At 43.2% G+C, this 17,576-nt stretch overlaps 1 protein-coding gene across 1 annotated transcript in view; it reads right to left on the bottom strand.

Moving 5' to 3' along the window:
- Positions 1-2,543: 2,543 nt before the first annotated feature.
- Usp31 (ubiquitin specific peptidase 31) overlaps positions 2,544-17,576 on the bottom strand; it is a 63,341-nt gene continuing 48,308 nt past the window's right edge. Inside the window, exons 14-16 of the mRNA XM_021640639.2 lie at positions 13,573-13,731; positions 11,989-12,141; positions 2,544-10,225 (exon numbers count right to left, since the gene is read on the bottom strand). Of these exons, the coding sequence (XP_021496314.1) occupies positions 8,646-10,225; positions 11,989-12,141; positions 13,573-13,731 (1,892 nt within the window). The 3' untranslated portion in view covers positions 2,544-8,645. The remainder of the gene's footprint in view (positions 10,226-11,988; positions 12,142-13,572; positions 13,732-17,576) is intronic.

Raw genomic sequence — 17,576 nt, 5'->3', positions numbered from 1 at the left:
TCTTCTCCTATGCCCATCCCCCAGTCCAATCGTAGGGGAGGTCCTCCTCCCTTTCCATCTGACCCTAGTCTATCAGGTCTCATCAGGACTGGCTACATTGTCTTCCTCTGTGGCCTGGTAAGGCTGTTCCCCCCTCAGGGGGAGGTGATCAAAGAGCCAGCCACTGAGTTCATGTCAGAGACAGTCCCTGTTCCTATTACTGGGGGTCCCTCTTGGACACTGAGCCCACCTTTAAGAGGAAAAAGAGCAAGCAAATCGAGCAAGCCATCTCCCTCTAACATATGTGGCACCGGCTGATTGAGTGACGTGCAGAAAATAAGGTAGGGAAAGAGGTAGACTGCAGCATGTACTGCAAGTTTGAGAGGGTGGTCCAGGAGGGCTTTTAACAAGGTGGTATTTGGGAGATGGTGTGAGAGTGAAGAATGGACCATTTGGGTGTCTCAGAGAGAACGCCTTGAGGAACAGCATGGATGGTGGTGCTGAAATGTCACTTGACCCTATGACTAGACCCTAGTGCTGGCCCACAGAAGATAGTGCCACAAGAAGGGACCTGGACTCTGCCTTGGAATGATGGAAAACTGTCATCTTTGTGCAAACCAGAACCTGGTGAGGCTCATCCACATTCTACACAGAACAGTCTCTTGAGGCCTACTCTAGGAGACAAAGCCTTGGAACTACATCTGAGTCTCTGTGAATTTTTCCTAAACACAGGGAAGCCTTAGGAAATACTACATGCCTGACCTTAAACAAATATTTTAGTTTCATATTACCTTCAACTCAGGAAAAATGGGGCAACTGAAGAATTGACTCGAAGGTTAAGAGCACTTGTTGCTCTTGAGGAGGGCTGGATTCAATTCCCAGCACCCACATGGTGGCTCACAGCCACCTATAACTCCAGTTCCAAGAGGATCTCCCTATCTTTTTGGCCCCAGGCATGTACATGGTGCACTAACATACGTGTAGGCCAAACACTCATATGCACAAAATAATAAATCAAAAAAAAAATTTTAATGACGCTGTTTAAACCCCCAAAGCCTTAAGCCAAATTAATGACACAGCCCTTCAGGGTGATGTTCACTGGGCTAAATATGCAAAATTTGTCTCCAAGAGAGGAGAGCTCTTGTTCTTCCTGAGTAGTGAATGTCAGCAAAGAGAGGAAAATGTGATCGGGAGCCAAGACCTAATGAAGACAGAATCCCAAAGGATTCTGCATGAAGTAGAGCCTACCCGCCAGGTAAGCCAAAGTCCTGGACAACCCACATGGAGATGCCAAAAAAAAAAAAAAAAAAAGAGAGAGCCACAGGCAAAACCAGACATCTGCTCAAGTCTGGAGTCTTCGCTTCCTTCGGGCTAAGAGGCTAAAATGTGTTTGGAGTCACTGAGCATTCAACTATTTGAAAATAATCCTTCAAATTCACTGGAGACTGACAGAGTGATCTTTAAATATCTGTGCAAATATTAGATCTACATACTATACGTGAATGTTTAGATGCATAATGAAAACTCCTTAGTCAACAGTGTGCTGTGGTTAAGCTAAAGGAAAAATTTATCATTCCAAACTAGCAGGGAAGGCAAATGCTGTTTTGATGACCCAGCACGTGGTCTGCCCAGCCCTGTGCTGTGCTTTGGGAGGAAAAGTATCTGCTCGCTTTTCTGGGAGTGATGGCTGGCTCGAGTATTTACTGAATGAGCAAGCCATGCTCAGAGATGCTATTCTCAACTCATCCTAGGCATTTCCAGACTCAGATGAGAAGTTAAAAACTGCTGGACTTTTAAAATACATCCAAGACGAATGCTGAGCTCTATTGCCCCCAAGTGGTCATAAATGATATGACAGCCCCACTGGAAAGTTCTTTGTTGGCAAGAGAGCTAGAAGGAAAAAACCAAACCCAAAACCAAAAAAAAAAAACAGCTCTGAAAGCAGTTAAAAGCCAGTTACTGGGGTTCTGGGGAGACAGCTCAGTGGTTTCCTCCAGAGGACCCCAGTCCAGTTCCCAGCACCCATACAGTGGAGCACAGCCATCAGTAACTCCAGTTCCAAGAGTTATTTCTATAACTTCCCCCTAGGCACAAGACAAAGGCCCACAAGTGGTGCACTTCCATGCATGCAAGCAAAACACTCACACACATAAATAAAATAAAGCAGGCATTATGTGTGTAAGGGGTGATGGAAGGCTGAGGAAAGTTTTGTTTGCTTTTGTTGTGTTTTAATGTTGTAGCTGCCTCTCCTCACCAAAGAGGACCGATGAGAGTCTGGGCAGAATGTGAGCTCTTCCATGCCCAGCTCTGCAGACAAGGACAGTCTCTTATCCCTCATACCGTCAACGACTGGGAACACTGAATAAGTATGGATGTGATCTTTCACACAGTACCTTCATGGGGAGTTGATCAGACTGCATGGCAGTATCCTGCAACTTGATATTTTACCTGAAACGCTGCAATTTTAAAGCACTCTGCTGTAGAAATCCATGCAGTACAAGTATTGGTTGACGTTTAAATTGGTTCGGCAAGGGGGGAGAAAAGAGTATGTCTTGAAGAAGGCATCATGTAATAAATTTATTGTTTTGTTACATTTTCCAGTTTTCTCTTGATTCCAACCGTATACTATATAACCAACTGCTGTCTCAGAAATAAAACGTTTTCAACATAAAAATATAAATTCTGCTTCTTAAAAGTGCGTACACCTCGAATAATAAAATATACAAATAAATAACAGAAGGCAGTGACACACCTCATGCACTTGGCCTAACATAATTTAAAATGTAGGATACACTTTCTTCCAGCCTGCAGGAAGGATACTCTGCCATCCTTTCACTGTAAGAGTAAGTTTATACAGAGCTCACTACAGATGACTCAGGAATGAACACCAAAGCATTTTGTGTACAGTGATATGACACGCAGCCTTTAAGACAACTAGAGAAATAAACACCGGTGCAAAGACACGAGAGAATCAAGAAACCATTTTGGTAATGGGGCCTGAATTCAATTTTAACCAGTGGTGAGAGGCACAGTTGGTGAGCGGACCTACACAGAGAACAACATGTCTACAGGGAAGATGGACAGAACCGCAAGCGCAGAAACACAGTCCCCCAGTCTGGAATAGCACCTAAAAAAGTTCATGCTGCGAGTTCACAGCAGCAGAGCTCGACTCTGAGAGGCTGTGCCAAAGCTGTCCCAGCTCTGATTTTTTTTTTTCCCGGTATCCTTAAAAAATAGACCACGTCAGATAAACTTTTTGTAGGCAGCCTGACGCTCAGTGGGATGAGGCCACGTAACACAGTGGATTATTCTGAAGATGGTACAGGGCACCTGGCTCACCACAGATTAAAACCAAACCTCATGTGCCTCTGGAGGTAACATATACTGCCAAATTCGTCGATAAGTATTACTTGATTTTTAAATTACTTTTAAAAATAGCAACAAGGGCTCTAAAATAATTTGGATAAATTGCTTCACATTTGTTTTCAAACTAAAAATGCTTCCTGAAAACTACATTCCAAGTAGGAAAGATCTAGAGTGGGGTGCAATCTGAGCAGGAGGAGGCCCAGTGTCTCCCTCCTGTGGTTTGCAACTGTACTGTCAAAAGCAGGGCAGAGTTTCCAAGGCTAGACAGGTAGCTTCCTACTGTCTTCTACAGTTTCTAACCTGGAGTGACTTCCCTCTACTGCACAGGCCTAAGTCCCACAGCAGAATCTGAAGAGAGGTTCTGGGAATGAATTTGGACCCTTTGGGGCACTCTGCCCAGCACCAGCAAGTAAAACCAATCCCAATGGCAGGTAACATATCACCCATAAAATGCTTCCCGCTTCCAAATCAGGCCTTCAAGTCGGAAAGCCCCACACACACCCTGATTTCAAGCCGAGGATTTTGACACCTTTTAATTTTCTTGTCCAACACAACTGAAGTTCCTCCTGGGTACTTTGCATGGCAGTGAGGATTCTCACCATAATTGTGGGCAAAAAGATGGCGTACCATATCCTTCAGTTCTGACTGCAAACTAGAAGAGAGTCATGGGACCCAGCCAGTGCTAACTGGCATCAGAAGCCTGGGAGCAGCCCAGACATTCCAAGTCCCTTGATGATACTAATGACCTCAGGTGAATCATCAGAAGTGGCCTGCATGCGATCTGAAGACACCTCTCAGATATGCTATGAGACTCCTGCCCCTTGGGAGGCAATGGCTTCGAATGAATGTGAGATGGATCTAGACTGGAATCCATGGTGCACGATCACACATTCCACAGGCTCAATCTCTCTAAGACTCGTAGGTGGGAAGCTCCAAAACCTTCCTAAGCAGCTCCAAGCCTCTACAAAAGCACTTAAAAAGTTAGCACTGTGTAAAGCCACACCTCTCCTTGTGATAACAAAACAATGCTTGAAGATATAAAAAATTAAAATCTATAGAAAATGGCAGGTTATTTCTTAGAACAAAATACTTTAGGAAAGTCTTCAGGCTAAATACAGTATATACACCAGTGTATGTTCAACATGTCCAACCCACTTCTGTTTGCAAAATACTATTTTATACACACTCTAACCAATGAGCAAAGACTGGCGGAGAAAGATGCAAAGGAACCTAAAACTCACATTCATGCTCACCTACACTGATGATTAAGCCACATTTAAAAAATTACAAATTCAAAAATAGAGCTCCAGAATCTAAGAGTTGTCTTTCTTCTTTTTAAAAACTCATGTTTAGTGTAGTTTCTAATATGCTTTGTAATCGGTTGCTTGCATAGGTAGTATAAGCATGCTTTCTAGGTTAGATGGCGGGCATGCACAATTGTTTTCTTTACTTGGGGGTAAAAATGATTGGTCATGCTCAAAATGCAGCTGGAAAAAAGTTTGGGATCTGATCAAAAGGCAGCATGGGACACTGGGCAGTCACAGAAATAAATAAAAGACTTATGTCCCTCCTGAAAGGTGCAGTCAGGTTGAACAGCAATGAACCCTTTATAAAACTAAAGAGAGGCCTGCACACTAGCAGCTGTATTTTTTTATGGTAGGCACTGGCTTGTAAATTCTGCCCTTCTCAACTCCAAAATATAAATATCAATGTACCTCCAAAATGTGTTGTAGTGAACCTGTGCTTATGATTTTCAACCTAGCTCAAAACTCCAACCCAGAACACTATCTTTGTATTCAATGACAATCTACACAGGAAACTGTAACTTCAGCTATTAAGTAATCTGTCAAAATGAAATATGATACCACATATCCATCTCCTTAAAGAGGGTATTTGAAAACTTTGTTCATAACGCTTTAATCCATATTCCCTTAAGCTGCCACTACTGCTCCCTTTATATGCCATTCCTACGTTTTATATATATAGTTAATTTAGAGGGATGGCAGTGCCTCCCATTCCTCAATAATCTCCGTATCAACCTCATACAAATACAATAATTCTGGTGCAAAGTGACTAGGTACTGCATTCTAACCCCTAACAGTAAAGACCGCTCAGTCTGAACCAGTGGTCAGAAGATCATACTGTCTCCAGAGATGAACAAGGACACTTTAGGTTTTCAGACAAAACAAACTTGAAAACCTCAGGCCTTAGCCAACCAGAATCTGTGTGGGTGACACTGATGTGGTGTCTCCCAGGAATCCTCAACTACAGCAGACTGCTGAAGCTTTCTGCTTGCCTCTATATGCAAAGCAGGCCCAAATGAATGATTAAGTGAGGATTACATGCACGCAAGGCACCTCAGATCGCTGCGCAACTGTGGCACAGCACAGCTATCCAACATTGCTTTATAGGTCTGACATAGCACTACTTACTCTCAAGCTACTTTTCAGCATGAGAAAACACAAATGAAGTTGGCAAGGGTCTTAAGTGGCATGAGCATCTGAGCCTCATCTTCACATCATCTCACATCATCTATGAAGGCAATGTGGAAGGCTGACTTAAGGAATGCTGTAGCCTCATGCACATGTTTACAGGAAAAGAGAGCAGGAAGAAAAGGGGTTTTATTTAATAGAAAAAAAAAAAAACATTAGTAATGCATCAACCACACTGCTCCTTGTTGCAGTGTGCCCACTGGGAAGGACTGCCCTAGCCAGGACCGGTGAGTTAATAGGAACCTCAGGCCTACCATCTCAGTGGGTTATTTTGACCTCAAAGCACACGTGTTCACTGTGTCCAAACCACTGGGAAAAAGATTTTAATAACCAAGTCCCTAACCCTGCCAAAGTTGAATGAATCAAGTGACAAGATTCTCATAGGCTGTTTCTCTTCAAGCAGCACTTTCAAAGCAGCTTTCTGTGTCTCACAGGCATCGCAGTAGTAAGGAATTAGACCTCACTGCTTACCAACCTCACAAGCATACCAGCTTCATTGGCCTAGGTAATGCCATGATACTTCCTGATGTTTTCCTATTAAATGTGAAATAAGGACTAAACTCCATAGACATGTAGCTTTTAGATTTTATTACATTATAGAAATTGTATTTCTAGATCCCATGGAAAAGAGACTTGTAGAGGATTTTTTCTGTTTCTTTGTTTTAAGAAAACATGATACACAGGGGAGGGAGGAACCATTCCTACAAGAATAAAACTATGTAGTACTGTGAAAATTAAACCAGTTTCTATTCATCTTAATTATGGCCAGTTTGTAATTAAAATTCTTTGTCTTATCACACTATAATTCTAAGACTGTTTCAGAGGCTCAAATCACAAAAATGCTCACTTCCTGATACCGGTGGTCTCACATTTGGTGCTTTTTCAGAAAATAAAGACAATAAAAGAAGACAAGACTGGTGGCTAAACACTGATGTGGCTCGTCTTGTGCCACTGAACAATGATGCAGCTGTCACCTCAGTCACACCACGGCAGGGCAGAGAGCTGCGGTGCTTTGGGAAGCCACAAGGGGACACAGAAGCAGCCAGTGGAGGACTGAGTGCAGTGGGTACCGGCTCACTCACACTGGACGGTGTGGAGGGCACTGTGGCAATGTGCACAAGGCTAAACAACTCAGCCTCAGATACCACAAGGGCTGAGAATCCCAGCCAGTCTCACCCTGCAACCTACCAGCTAATGTCCATAGTAGCAGCAAAATAAAATTAAGTAACCTACTAGAAATACTTCCCAAGAGGTATCCCTAAAAAAAAGAACAAGAACAAAAGGACAGTGCAGAAATCAACACTGCATGCACATATGCACTGCAGTCACTTCACAGAAACACTGAAAAGGGAGACCTGGGAACCATAGTCCTTGGAATTTAACAACATGTAAACTCAACATGCTATATTTAATGACAAATGCTATTTTGAGAATCAGGACCATGATTCTCTTGAGACTAAAAAAAATAAATAAATAAAAGATACTAAAAAGCTGGACTGCAGAGTATTTCCAAGAGATTTCCACAAGGCTTGGAAAATTGTATTTTCCCTATCTGTGAGAATTCAGTGAGGTTCCCCTTTTTGTATGTAAGAATGCAGTTTGCAACTCCACGCCAGGGGGAACACACGCCAGAATCAGCTTCTGAGTTCCGGGTCTGAGATTAACTCTTCAGAACAGAATAGACATACATGAGTTACTGAAAAGCGTCAAGAGGAAGACTGACAGGCAGGACCCAAAGTGCATGTGCAGTGCTTTGTCTCATATCATGTCAATGCTCCATCAGTTGCTCTTGGCAGGAGGCAACTTCTATCTTTTCCAAGCAACTAGACAAGGCAGTATGCATGTACACAAGGGGCAGCAACAGAAACAAGTAACATCAGGGATGGAAAATGGTATCCACTCAGGCTTCCAGCTTGGAATGAAAAAATTTTTTTCTGGAAATCTTTCAAAGGCATTAACTTTTCTGCTACAGCTGAAACTTACAATTGTCTTAGCTAGCAAATTTAGAATGAAAAAAAATTAATTAGTGACTGTCTTTCTCACAATTCAAAATTTGTCACACCCTAGACATATCCAAGGAATGAAAGCAGGCTATCACTGCAGGTGAGAAGGTAGCAAAGATCTTACTTCTACCTGTAAAACCTCGACCTGTGGCAGTAGGAGAAAGGACACAGTCACCACCCAACATGTCCCCTTCCTCTTGAACCCATTTATTAGTAATGCACACCCATCCTAGACTAGCTGAGTCTATATACCTGAGAAACATTAGTGTTACAATATTGCCCTTACAGAGACTGGTAGGTGGGGCCAAAGTGCAGAAAGCAAGTTTTCCCTCTGTTTATTTTGTTGTTAGCGTCAGCTTTGTTTGCTTGCTTGCTTTTTAAGCTCCTGATGCCACTCAACAATCTACATGAAGAGAAATTCTGCTCAGATGAAGCCCAAGTCAAGCAGTTCATCTGACTACACACTCATAGCTTAATTGGTTCACAGGTTGGCAAACCCTAGTGTCCAACGTGAGTCATCAGAGTTCTCTGGAAAGACATAGGTACAATTGCTAAGGGGACTATCCAGATTATTTTCTACAGTTATCCCAGTTAGCTTGATAGCAATGCTTAGCCTATGGCTGTTATTTGGTTCAATGGCAGAATAAGGCGACACTTTTAACAATTTCACACACACACTCATACTCTCACAGTCAGGCACATGACCCCAAAATTACAAAATAAAAGCATAGAGGGCTTTGGTGGGAGGGGAGGGGTTCTAAATAAATAAAACATCTGTACAGATAAAACACCCGATTGCAGAAGATCACTGAGGTTTTTGAGAAGGCCGTGCAGAGGTTTGCATGCTAGAAGACAGCTTTTTGGAGCCTTTCTCGGTGGTTGGCCTGCTACTGGGAGACAAGGGCGCTCCGGAATCTAGCTGGGAAGACTTGGATCTGCGAGTAGATAGCAAGGAATGTTTAGCAGAAGCAGGGTCCTTAGAGACAAGCTGTTCTTTTCCAACTGCATTTGTGTTTGGCTGCTGTGAGCCTGGGGGCTGATGGCCTTTCTCTGCCTTGTCATCTGTGGTATTCTTACTGACTGACTTGACGGAGCTCCCACCAGCCTTTTTGGACAGCAAAGTTGTCTTGCCAAGATCAGTTGACCGCCGGGTCTCTTTCTGTCTCAAGGCTGACTTAAAGAAAGATAATCCCTTATCCTCAGACTTGCTGTCCCTCTTCAACCCCGAGCGCACACTTGTGCTTGGTGAACGCAGGCTGGCCATGGAGGAGCTCCGGACATGTTTGCCATCAAATCTGCTGTCCCCTGCTCTGGCCTGAGTCACCCGAGGGGAGCTGGGTTTGGAGGTGGAGGTGGAGGTGGAGGTGACACTGGCTCTGTCAGAACCTAAGCTTTGTCTGGAACCCTCTCTACTCAAGCTCCGGTCAGAAGTCCTGCTCTTCCCAGAAGGAAAGGAGCCCCTGGTGGCAGGGCCTGGGGCTTTTTTGGCAGACATGGAAGAAGAGGAGTAAGTGAAGGCAGAAGCAGACTTTTGCTTCTGTGGTGAAGGAGATGACATGGATTCCTGGGACCTGGGGGATGATTCTTTTTTGGGTTGGGTAGAGGCAGGGGACGAATGCCTTCCACTGGTCCTGGAAGAATCTGCTTTATTCCGACAGCGGGTGGGTTTCATGGAAACCTTCACAGGAACAGGGGAAGACGGGGATGGACTTGAAAGAGAAGATTCCTGGCTGGCCAAGGCTGGCCTCCCCTTGCGCGTGTTCTTTTCTGGCTCAGTAGTGCCTTTGGAACTAGGGGATCTCTTGGTTGTGCTCTCTGGCTTCTCTGTGAGGGAGCCTGAGTGGCTTGGAGGTTTCACCTCTTTGACTGGAGAGCTGTCAACAGAGTCACTCTGGTCCACATAAGCAATCTGGTTATTATTGTCAAAAGGGTCAGAGACGGGGGGCAAACAATCCCCTTGTGCTCGATTTTTGCTTGGTGTGTCTACAACACTGGGGTTCAATTTTCGAGAGTCTGACTCATCTCTGAACACACCTTCCATGACAGCCAGTGGGGCCCGGCCCACAGCCTTGTGCTCTCGTCTATTTTGACTGTCACTTGGTTCCTGGTGGCTACCAGAAAGGTTCCGCAGACTACCAAAGCAAGAAATGGAGACTTTGTCATCACCTGCCTCCCCAATCCTCTCAAGGGTAGAAGCAGATCCATGGATCGGGGAGTCCCCTGAGAAGCGGGAAGGAGAACTGGAGCGCATCTGCAGCTTGGCGGACAGGGACCAAGAAGGCCGCATGCAATTTTCATTGACAGCTAAGGGGCTGGTGACAGAAGATCTGGATGACAAGCTTTGACGCTGCACACTTCTCACAAATGGTCGCGTAGAAAAGCCTCCTGCACGGCAAAGAAAATCTGTCAGGCTAAACCAACAAAAACATAAGATACTGAAGACAGAGTAAGGGCAAGCCTGAAGGAATGACAGGACCATGACCTTCAAAACCAGCCTGTCTGCTACAGTCAAAGAAAGCTGCGTGCTTTCAATCCTTTGAAGATCAGTTCCCTTATCCATAACAGGATCATGGTAACTCTGAAGTCAGCAAAATGTTCTCTATCTACCTACCGCATCCTACATTACAGTCAGCATGCTTTCTCTCAGGCTGTTCAAGCAACTGCTCAGCTCTGACATAGCAATATGAAAACAGCCACAGGTGGCACATAAACAAGCATGAATGATTATGTTCTAAAAAACTATGGAAAAACCAGCCTTCCACAAGTGGCCTGTGGACTACTGGTCTAATTAAACAAAATCTTAGAAGTCTGTGTCTAGAAAGGATCCTGGCACCCCCAGGTGTTCACTGAACATGGGTTGCTAATCCAACTCCTTCATCTTCCTGAAGGCCACCTGAGACTCACACAACAAACAACTTGCCCAAAACGACACAAGAACCCATGGCCCCCACTGCATTCCCTGTGAAAATAAGTCCATAACAGGTAACAATGAAAGGGCATTAATGGAAAGAGCTAGAGCCTTGGATATAATATATAGTATCTTGATTGACTGAGAGTCTAGTATTTCTAATGGCTTAAAACTTCCCAGGACAATTCCAAACTGAATTCTGTACACATCTGTTACTGTAGCTGTGGCCTTTGTGACTCTTAAGAGTCAGGCTCTGTTCTATGTGACCACTGAGCATGACTAAATGATGATGATGCTTAAGAAGATATTGACTTCACCAACTAGACTGTTTAAAAATAGATTAAGGCAAGCCATTTCTGGGTTTATTGTTAAAGCAGCAGCAAATTCAGAGTTTACAGGGCTGTGATGAGAACAGCATCCATCTAACAGGCTAGGTTCACTTGTTAGCTTTTCACAAAATACCAGAAATGAGGAAGGTCTTAGTAATAATAGTCCAATATATTTCTGCTTCACAAGAAAAAAAAAAAAAAGTTAAATGCCAAAACAGGTAGAGCTAGAGCCATGCCAAAGCTCTCCTAGTTTGGCTTCCTTCCTCCCAACCACCTTCCATTTTGGCTCCATTTCATTGTTTCAGAATTATACATCACCCCTAGAAGCAGATTAAAGCAACTGGAATACTGGCAGCAAAGCGAACCTCATTGGAAGATGACTCACTGTGTTCACTGTAGATGTTGAGCTCCCCCTCCCTCTTTCCAGCTTTTAGTGTTCTGGCTACCCAATCCATCCCATGCCACCTGGGGTTCCTGACAGCCGTAAGTGCTATCCTGTCAATACTCAAACAGTAAGTGAAAGGTACCAAGAAAAAACAAATAAAACCCACTTCAATATTTAATCAGATTTTCTCCAGTAAGAATATGACTATGTTTAGAGTAGAGGTCAAACTGAGTCAATGGTATCTCCTTTAAGCTGTGAACATCCCAGGCAAGATTGAACATCTGAGTTCTTACAGCCATTTTAACAAAAAGTGTCTATTACTGTAAGAGTTAACACTCTACTCTGCATGCCAGAATACAGAAGTGGGAAATAATGAAGTGGAAGGAGAAAACCCTGAGTCATTGAGAAGCCAGAACCCCAATTCCTTTAAGTTCTACAATCTCCTTGAGAAAAGACTGTTCCTAAGCCTACAGAACCTGTGCTTTGTGTGTGATTTGCCATTTGGAACACCAAGGCCCATACCCACCATCATCTTCACTCCTTTCCCCTGTCATCTCCACAGACTCAGAGAGTGAGGCCAAGGAGGTGCGTCTGGAGGAGGCTGCAGAGGTCACACTGGCTTGCTTGCTCCCTGGGAGCCGGCTCACCCAGTGCTCACACAGAGAAGAACTTGTAGAACCTGCAGAGGAGGAGACAAGTTCTGAGGTCAGCCAGAGTCCTGCTGCACACATCCTGTCAAGGTGCTGACAGTCAAGCCAGAGACTTCTGTCCTTACCCAGAGTTAAGACAAACACCCAGAGCTAATTATCCCTAGCAAAGATGAGGAAACTCCAGGCAATTCCTGCATACAGAAAGGTCATGTAAACAAAATGCAAATGTAGAATAACTGTTTCCAAAAGCAACATCAAATCCTGGCAAGGGAATAACGAACAAGAACACACATCCACTCACTCTACAGGGACTCACTATGTACACAGATCTCAACAATGGCAGTACTACTGAATCACCCAGAGGAAGAGTGATAATATAGACATTGTTTTTCTTAGCCTCCATGTTTTTTGGACATTTTAAAGCCATTATCATCATATTAATGATACATACTAATATGGGGGGGGGGACACCAATGTCCTATATGTCAGTCTGTCCTGTCAATTCTAGGGGTAGCCTTAAATATAGGGCAATAGATAATGCTACTGAAATTGGTAACATGATGCAGCAATGTCTCAAACAGGCCCCAAGAGACTCATTTTTTTAATTCATCTGAGATACTGGAAAGCCCTAAGAGTACCAGAGTTCCCCCTTCCAGTTAGGTAAGCAGCCTACCCCCTCACTGAGCAGGGCTTGTCTCCTGGCAGGGGTTGCTCTGCTTGAATGAAGCTTCTCTCAGGTGCTTTGAGCACGCATACCCCTGTATAGGCTTGTAAAGGGACACAGGTCACTACTTCCTGTCTCTTTATTGATACATTACCACATTTCAAATTACCCCACTTTTTTAAAGACATAGTTTGAAGTACCTAGGTGCATCCATGTTTTGTGTGGGACTCATTTCTACATTTACTAATACAACAGACTGCATCTCATTAGCAAAACTAAGCCCTCAATCAGTTAATAGCCATCAACCTTTCCCCTAACAGAACAGATTAAGCTTACTGAAGAAAAAGAACTCTTTCTAATGGTCCTTTATTGGTTACAGAATGCTTTCCTTACCTTCACCAATGTTAAAGCAAATAGCAACACCACACTGAGCAGTGTTATGGTCACAGCCACATCGAGGACGAGTGGGTGGCTCAGAAGGGACATGTTCCAAGGTAGCCTACACAGATGTCAGAACAGCACCTCAGGCTGCTAACACGTTCCTCCAGGCACTAACCCTGAAGTAAACTCTGAGTGATTTGGCTAGGATCTGTCCCCACTTCTATGTGAACTCTGCTGGTCCATGGTAGTTCAGAGACTACTCAGACTTCCTTGACTGAGATCATATTAGTTCCCAGATTAAGTGGAAATGTGAAAATTAATCTTATGGAGCTTTTAATAATGAAACTTTCTGGGACATCCTCTGGACCATGAAATAACCTCTTGCTCTGGGAAAAACACCCAAGAACCAGGTTACCTGCCACCGAGCTATTTGCCGACCATGATGGGATGGCTGTCCGCCTCTGGTAGAAAAGGATGTAGGCTGTCTGCGTGCACACCTCATCTTCTGACAGCTGCTGTACATCACTGTCATCGAAGCAATACCAGAGACCATCCACAGAGTTCTTACAGTACGCTGCCAAAAAGAGCCCACTGTCAGCACCAGCAAGGCCACACCAGGCACTTTATCCAGAGACAACATCCTTTATATTTCATGCATATGATTCATTCAACAGCATTTGAGACTGCCCAAAGTAAGAGAAAGAAATTAAGGGAAAACAAAACAAAACATAAAATAAAAACAAATCTAAATTTCAATTCACAACCAGGCAGAATGTTGTAAGAAATTCCTAAGTATTCCAATTTCATAACTGTTTCATCTCAGAACACTCATTATACTTCTATGTATAGGTAGGTCTCAACCAAGGACAATTTTTTCCTGCTAGAGACACTTGGCAACGAACGAAAATACTCTGTCACAATTGGGGGATAGAGTGGGGGTGGAGGTCAAAAAGTACCTAATGAGTAGAGTCCAGGCATGTCCACAATGCAAAGGAAGTATTCTACAACATAAAATTATCCAGTCTCATTGTCAAAAGGCACAGTAGAGAACTTTTGATTTTTGTTGCTGTATCACTTTAGTGTTTATTAAGGATATAAAATAATATGAGCAGCCCATCGACTGATATCTAAGACCTACCATAATCTAAACATCTCACTTTAATCCTTTAATTTTTTATTTCTACAGATTTACTCAGATTCAGAAAGATTACTTATGGGGCTGGAGACATAGCTCAGCGGGTAAAGTGCTGACCAGGCAAAAATGAGGATCTGAGTTCAATCCCTAGCACCCAGCAAAATCCCAAAAAAAAAAAAACAAAAACAAAAACAACACAAAATGGGTGCAGCAGAGGGCCATGGCCTCCATACACATGCTCCACACACACTCCCATATTATCCTACACACAGAGGCTGCCTATGCCTAGCACATGGTCCCACAGCTGATAAAGGCTAAGTGCATGGCATTTGGGTTTCTAATTCTTTGGCTTGTACTTAAAACCCTACCGTACCCCACCCTTTTCCTTCAGGGGAAGCCTAAACAATCTACAGAAGTTCCCTGACAAACTTGAGAACACAGAGCTCAAGAATACAATCATGGCCTGAGATAGAAACAAAGAACATTTGAGTACCATCGAGAGAAACAAAAATAAGAACCAGCAAGAGCCAATAAGACTCTTGTCTGGGGCTAGGAGTATAGCTCAGTAACAAAATATGTGCTTAGCATGCCCAAGAACCTGAGTTCAATCACAAGCACCATACCTATCCCAAAACCTTGAGGTCATAAAGCCAAGTCATACTACTAGGCTAGATCAAGGGATCTTATAAAGCGTGATCTGGAAAAGCACATTATTATTACATTTCTAAAAACAGCCATTGACTGAACACAGATGAGTGCTGGAATAGTCAGTAAATGCTGACAGAGACTAAGGACGGCCCTTCAAGGACAGGGCACATACAATCCTGAGAGGCACCGTGAGTAAGGGATACTCTCATTAGGCCATTTCACTTTTGTAAGTATGGAACCACAGAGATGAAAGGGACTCAGGTGAGGAATTGCTGCTGGCTAGACAGATCTCCAAAGAGAAGCAAAGGCTCCCAATGTAGGAGGGAGATCATGTGTTGCTACCAGAACCAGAGAAAATGAAGTGGAAACATCATAGCAACAGCAACGGCTGGGCCAATAGTGTCAGGTCAGGCTGATGTACGAATAGCCCATCTGGGAGGAGGCTGCTATTCCAGAGAGGCGAGTGGGAGCAGAACTGCACAGCAGACACACCCACCAGGAGACAGAGTAACCTTGCTCTAGTTCAGTCTCTTTCCTTTCAGGTTGGTTTGTTCTCAAACATGGCATGGAAAGGCCATGCAGTAACTATTAAGCTAACTATTTATAATTCTACTTGCTTTTCTCCCTAACACTGCCTTCCAAAGTATTTTCTAGGCCAGAGCTGTGGTTCAGACACTGGCATTTGTCCACAAAAGCAGGCACCAAAACAAAGATAAGCAATCAAAAATGTCTAGCAATATGATACTGCTGTAACATCTCCATTGTATTTTTACAAAATTGGCTTATGAAGGATTGGAAATGCTAAAATAGAAAATAGTGAGGGCTGTATCACAGATAGTTTGAGAGGCTCTGGTAAAATCCTTGTACAAGCTAGCCAGACACATACCATGCATTATAGCAAGAATGCATCAAAGACATTCTAGTGAATGTCACATTCTAGTGACTTAAAAACAGTATGTTCACCTTAAAATGATATGAGGTGGCTCAGCAAATATACTTACTTACAGCCTATTTGATCCCTGGGCCCCACATGATAAAAAGATAGAACCAAATCCCTCATACAAGTTGTCCTGTGACATCCACACACACTGCCATCCCCCAGCACAAATAAACAAATAAATGTGATTAAAAAGAAAAAAGTAATGCCAAGAGTTATTTTCTCTAAACAGTAACTATAAACATTTAAAGATGAGACAAGTAGTGGTTTGCCTTAAGAGCAGAAAAAGAGAGGCCTGAGGAGACCAATCCATGTGGCAAATGTTGGTGACCCCACTCCTGGGGAGGCAGAGTCAGGCAGATAGCAAGGATCAATGGCCAGCCCAGCCTAACTGGCAAGCTTCAGGTCAGTAAGAGGCTGTCTCACAAGGCAGACAAAGCCTGAGGAACAATACTCAAGGTTGTCCTCTGGCCTTGAACACACCCAAATACACACATAGAACAGGAGAGAGGAAATAATATAGTTCAGCAATTCTCAACCTGTGGGTCATGACCCCTTTAGATGACCACTGGAAAACACAGATATTTACATTATAATTCCTAACAGTAGCAAAATTACAGTTATGAAGTAACAACAATAATCTTATGGGTTGGGGGTCACCACAACATAAAGGGTCACAGCATTAGGAAGACTAAGAACCACTGATACAGACTATGTGAGCACCTCCTAGGTACAGGGCAATGAGCAAACACAGTCACTACTGTGCTTCAAGGGTCCAAGTAAAGTTAGTTGGCCAAGTGCTCAGAGCTAGGAAGATGGGTCTACAATCTCACCCAAGCTCCTGAGGGTTTTCACAGGTTTCCAAAGTCTGTGCTAAATAAAGAACAACACAATATTCTAAAATCTAGTGCTGTCCTATTTTCCCTAACAAGTTCTTGCCTACTCAGTATATAATAATAGGGATCTATTTTGCAAAATGACTTCTTCACCAAAGCTGAATTAGTGTAAATATCAACTAGAAATGCTGGTGAAGGTGTTAATACAGAAAGTAATTAGTAAATTACAATTACTTCTAAGTCCTTTCCATACTAAGAGTAAAGAATAGACAGTCCCATGACTATCCCATGTCTATGTATCCAAGAACTAAGACATTACTAATAATGCCAGAAAAGCAAATATCCAAATAGAAATCATCACACAAGTGGCTGCATAAAAATAGATAAAACAAATATTACATTGCCATCTAAATAGTGTTTGAACAAAAGTCCAAGGTAAAACATATTTAAGCTATTAACGTCTTCTGTAACATGAAAGCACCGTGGGGGCCTCTTTTTTTTTTTTTTTTTTTTTTTTTTCCTTGCAATTGCTTCCCAGACAAGCAGAAGCCAAACTGTTTTGTCTTGAACACACCCAGAAGCTGGGGTTATTCCTCTCAAAAACAGCTGCTGCCAGCAGTTAATCTAAAAGGGTTTCAAGAATGAGCGACTATACCTAGTCATCTTCCTGTCCTCCTGAATTGGAAGAGAATAGGTCGAAAGAGCAGGTAAGGCTGGGAAGGCTAACAGACACCGCTACCTTGCTAGTACACAGGGGAATTGGTAGGTAACTGCTAGAAGAATCTCGAGAATTTTAAAACACTATCTGTCCAGTCCCTTACCCCTACTTCATCTTCACCCATCAAATACACTGAAGATAAAGG

This window comes from Meriones unguiculatus, chromosome 14 (genome assembly GCF_030254825.1).
Source record: "Meriones unguiculatus strain TT.TT164.6M chromosome 14, Bangor_MerUng_6.1, whole genome shotgun sequence".
Classification (NCBI taxonomy): Eukaryota; Metazoa; Chordata; class Mammalia; order Rodentia; family Muridae; genus Meriones; species Meriones unguiculatus.
The sequence above is the reverse complement of the archived record's forward strand: the minus strand, read 5'-3'. Positions and strand labels throughout refer to the sequence as shown.